Source organism: Echinops telfairi, unplaced genomic scaffold (genome assembly GCF_000313985.2).
Source record: "Echinops telfairi isolate 266 unplaced genomic scaffold, ASM31398v2 ScPeMD7_18;HRSCAF=68, whole genome shotgun sequence".
NCBI classification, from domain to species: domain Eukaryota; kingdom Metazoa; phylum Chordata; class Mammalia; order Afrosoricida; family Tenrecidae; genus Echinops; species Echinops telfairi.
This window is the reverse complement of record NW_022103915.1, coordinates 49,075,996-49,081,212: the sequence shown is the minus strand read 5'-3', so window position 1 is coordinate 49,081,212 and position 5,217 is coordinate 49,075,996. Positions and strand designations below refer to the sequence as shown.

At 38.9% G+C, this 5,217-nt stretch overlaps 1 protein-coding gene across 4 annotated transcripts in view; it reads left to right on the top strand.

The window, feature by feature from the left end:
• AP5M1 (adaptor related protein complex 5 subunit mu 1) overlaps positions 1 to 5,217 on the top strand; it is a 25,374-nt gene that overhangs the window by 3,462 nt on the left and 16,695 nt on the right. For all 4 annotated transcript variants that reach the window (XM_045287895.1, XM_045287894.1, XM_045287893.1 and 1 more), the window contains exons 2-3: positions 2,433 to 3,078; positions 4,517 to 4,744. In XM_045287895.1, coding sequence (XP_045143830.1) covers positions 2,433 to 3,078; positions 4,517 to 4,744 — 874 coding nt within the window. The remainder of the gene's footprint in view (positions 1 to 2,432; positions 3,079 to 4,516; positions 4,745 to 5,217) is intronic.

Sequence of the window (5,217 nt, the reverse complement as noted above, 5' to 3'; positions counted from 1 at the left end):
TCAGGATAAAAAACATGAAGGGAATAGTCATTTTGTCTGTAGCAGTACATGTTCTCAGCCAGGCCTGCAGGCATGTCTCTGGTCCTCAATTTCTCAGCCAGAGTTCCCCTTGACTTCTGTCTGCCCTGCTTGGCCAAGTGCTAACAAAGCCTCTTTCTTAAGGATAAATGCCCAAGGACACCCCACTCTGCAAGCTAGCCTCCCGCCCAAAGACATTGGGCTTTACACCGACCTTGTGCTTGTGAGCCTACTGCTCTGTCTCATGGTCTCGATGCTGTTGCTGCCTCTGCTACTTCAGGCAGGGGATCCCATAACATGCTCTGCTCATGGCTTTTTTTTTTTCCCCCTTGATGGTTGTGGATTTCCTGATCCTACTTCTGAATTGGCTCATTTCATACCCAATGAAATGGCAAAACTGACTTCCTTTCTATTAGAGGTTCACACAATCCTTTGGTGGGAGTTGCAAAAACTACAGAAAGAGGCCATACATGCTGTCGCGTAAAGCATTGGCCTGCTAACCACACGGTCAGCATTTCAAAGCCACCAGCCTCTCCATAGAATAAAGATGCGGTTTTCTAATCCTGTAAAGATGTACACTTTGGAAACCCACTGGGGCAATTCTGCTCCAGTTGCTCTCAGTCAGAATCAACTTGGTGGCAGTGAGTGATTTGCATGGTTCCACCCAAACCTTTGGTGGGAGTTGCAAAGACTATGGAAAGAAAAGTCATACCAAGTAATTTGACTTCACCCTACTCATAAATATTGTTCTTGTGCCCATATTTTTATTGGTGTGACTTTGTAGCATAGTAACTCATTGAGTTGGGTTTTTAAACAAATTTTTACTACTTAAAAAGATAAATACCTTGAAAAAGTAGTGTTTATTTTCTAAAGTGTATCACCCCATCCCCCCCACCAACTGAGTTCAGAATAATGTTTCTAAGGAAATTATGAGCTGTATTTGGGTGGGCTTTCAACATTTCTATGAGGGCAGCAGGGTAGACTCAAATTAGTGGTCTATTAAGTTACTCATTCTATGTCATTGCATGAATGTTAGTTAGGTGTTATAATCAGTTTTGTGACCTCTTGGGGCTGGTGTTAGACTAAATCTTTCCTGGCCTATTAGTCACATATACCAAAGTACACTAACCCACTGCTGTCGTTAATTCTAACTCGGTGACTCTGTAACACAGAGTAGAACTGGCCGTAGGGTTTCCAAAGCAATACATCTGTACAGAAGCAGACTGCCACATCTTTCTCCTACATCACGGCTGGTGATTTTGAACTGTTGACTTTTTGGTTAGGAACCATGTAGTTGGCCACTATGCCGCCTCGTTCCTTGCTAAAGTATACTCACTGCCATCAAGTCAGTGCAGACTCATAGCGACCCTCTAGGACAGGGTAGAATTGCCCCTTTGGGTTTCTGAGACGGTAATTTTATATGGGAGTAGAAAGCCCCATCTTTCTCCCTAGAAGTGGCTGTCAAACTGCTGGTCTTTTGATTAATAGCCCAATGAGTAACCACTGCGCCACCAGTGCACCTGCTAAAGTATAATGGCCATTAGTTAAGATTCAAGAAAGCAAATTATCTTTATCTAACAACTCTTTTGTTCCCACACCCAAACTTAGTTTGGATTCTGCGGTAGAGATTTCCTGTTAGCTTAAGAATGTCTTGGTTGATAGATACCCCATAGTTGTAGGACCTGCTGAGTTTGAGTACTCTTTTAAAGACAGCTGAGCTTAAAACTGAAGTATTAAAGTGAGTCATTCATCCAAGTATTTACTGAGCACCTGTTGAGTCATTGTATAAAGGACCTTTGAAAAAAGGTCTTTGCTTTACAACTAAAAAAATTAGTTCAGGGAAGTTAAATGATTTATCCAAAATTTGATAGCAAATGAATGACTTTGCTCTGAATTTTGGAGTACAGTGGAAAGAGTAGAGGAAAGTATATATTTTTCCACTAAGGTTTTATATCAGGTTTATTTAAATGAGCAAAAATATTTTATTGTTCAACCCAGGGCAAGAAACCCATGGGGACTATTCCAGATCTTACTCTTCCAGAGCCATAGACAGAAACTATGGTGGTTAAATTGTGTCTGCCTACCAAGAGGGCATCTGAGTGGCCAAGGGACAAGGATTTTGAACTTAGAACCGTGCATAACGTATTTTAAATATTACATATCTAACTGAAATATGCATTTTCAATGAAAGACTATGATACTTTATCCTGTGAATAACCTATAAAGTCTGAAACAGGAACTTAGTAGGAATTTAAAATACAGTGTTTTTGGTTGTTGGCTTTTGTGGGTGTATGTATGTACTTGTGTGCTTTGTTGTTTTTACTGTTTGCCTAAGGGGGGGGGGTTGTTTTTAATTCTTCCATTTTGATTTTCCTAGGAAGAAACATTTATAGCGTTCTGTTTACATATTGCAGACGGTATCCAACTGTTGAAAAACGAGCCAAAGTCTTCAATGGAGCAAGTTATGTGCCTATTCCTGAAGATGGCCCGTTACTTAAAGCCCTGCTCTTTGAACTTGGATTATTGGACAATGATAAGGACTTCATGGAGAGTCGTGATAGCTGTGCACGGATCAATAAAACATCTGTGTTTGGACTTAGGATAGGCGGTGATGAACTTTGGCCAGTTGTCGCTTTTTTAAAGAATGACATGATATATGCTTCTGTGCCACTAGTTGAACAAGCCTTGTCCCCTCGCCCATCACTAATTAACATTAGTGGAATTTCACAAGCTTTTGAACTCCTTTTTGGGGTGCAGGATTTTCTCTGTTCAAGTCAAAAAAATGACGATGAACTAAATACAAAACTGGGCCAGTTACCTGACTTGCTTCTACAGACTTGTCCATTTGGTACTTTGTTAGATGCTAACTTACAAAATTCATTGGATAATATTAATGTTGCTTCCATGACGCAGCCACCAAAACAACCTGCTTGGAAAACTGGAACATACAAAGGGAAACCACATATCTCTATTTCTATCAACGAAAAGGTAAAATCTATGCAGTATGATAAACAGGATATAGCAGATCTGTGGCAGGTCATTGGAGCTGTAACTTGCAAGGTAAGGTGTTCACTGGTAATTTTTTTTATCATACCATTTGCCATATTGAGAAAAGAATATTGAAGAATATGTTGAAAACTGTTTTACGTTGTTAAATGATAGCCTTGATGTTTGTCCTAAGCAGCAGTCAGTAGATGTTAGTACTTTGTGTTTTTTTTGAGATGTTAGTTCTATGTGAAATTTCATAATGTGACCTTTTCACATTTCTTATCGACGGAATTTAGCTCCTTGGGGTGGTACAGATTGGCGAGTCAGAATCAACTTGATGGCACTAAGTCTTGGAGGGAGTGAGGGTACAAATGGTAAACAAGCTCACCTAGAATAAAATTCATTTCTGTCATAATAAAAACTGCATTTCAGTTCAGAAAAAATATCTGTAAGTGGCTCCTAATTTTAGATCTTTGTGCATTATGGCATTTATAGGACTTCCTTGTGGAAACTGGTCATATTCAGACCACCAAGTGCAAACAATTGAACCACCCAGGGACTTCATACTATATATGAAAAAGAAGAAATCAAACGCACTGCCATCAAGTCGATTCTTGGTCATAACATCCATAAACAGGGTTTCTAGGAGTAGACGGCCTCATCTTTCTCCTGCAGAATAGCTGGTAGATTTGAACTGCTGACCTTGTGGCTACAGTCCAACACTTAACCCATTGTGTAATATTGATATTGTGGCATATAATGTCTCAGCTCACAGAAAGTCTGACCCAACTTTATTGCTTACAGGAATTTCGTATTGGTTCATATTCTTAATTCTGATACAGATTATGATGATGAAAACTTTCTTTAGAATATGTCTTAAAATGTGTGTGTGTGTGTGTGTGTGTGTGTGTGTGTAACACACGCAGTTAATGTTTCTTTTAGTAATTCAGGAATGTAGTGCTTAAAGGAGTTGTATTTAGGACTCTATAATAAAAAGATAAGATACTCTTCATTTTCCCTTAATCCTAATAAAAAACCAGGAATACTGAAAGCCTGTGGAATGAGATTCTAGCCCTCAACCCACCACTAATTCTCTGACATGGGTTGCCATGCATCAGAAACAGCTTGACAGCAAAGGGTTCAGGTCATTATGTTTGGGGGCTTTTGTTTGTTTTTGTTTTGGCATTATTATAAGACAGATTGATTAAAAGGAAGTAAGTGTAGACAGATCCAAAGAACTATAACAAATTGTAAGCTCTAGACCAATGGAGAGGTCAGTAGAGTTAAAACAGATGTTGAGAGTTTTGTGGCAAGCCTGGAGGGGTCTAGAAGTGGTCTCTGCCCTAGGTGCTTGATCAATCCATTAACCAAAACACAGAAAGAACAATACCATGCAGGGAAAATTAATTAAGTTGAGGAAAATGACTGATAAACATTTAGAAAAGCCCTACATGTTGGGGGGTGGGAGGTGCTTCTAAAACCCCAATAATATTCACTTGTTTTATTTCAGTGTGATTTGGAAGGAATCATGCCGAATGTTACCATCAGCTTGAGTCTCCCCACCAATGGATCTCCTCTGCAGGACATTCTGGCCCATCCCTGTGTGACTTCTCTGGATTCTGCAGTTCTTACATCGACTAGTATTGAAGCAACAGATGATTCTGCCTTTAGCGGACCTTACAAATTTCCATTCACCCCACCTTCAGAGGCATTCAATTTATGCTATTATACTTCCCAGGTAAATAGCCCCAATGGTTATATTTATAAATACTGTTGATAAGCAAATCATTCATGCTTTTCTTCCAAATGAGAACTTTTCCTGACTTGCTTACTAGACAATGAGTGGATTTAAAGGAAGATTCAGTTCCTCAAATCAGAACCCTCAGATCTCTGGTATCTCCTAACAGCATTAAATGGTTTTCAAAGTCATTGAATTATTATTACTTTTTAGTGTTCTCTGATTTTATAAAGCCATAATCATGAGATATATCCTATAATGATTTATCCATGAACATTAAATGCCTCCAAAGGAAATAGTAGAAAGAACTAGGAGATAAAGGACATTTATAGAGGTGTAAATACAGGCATGTACATATGTAAATTTATTTATTTATGATGATGAGGAAATAAATCTATGTGCATATATTTATAGATTTAGTAGTAAGGTACCAGATAGACATTGGGCCTCCACTTAAGTACTCCCTCAATGCA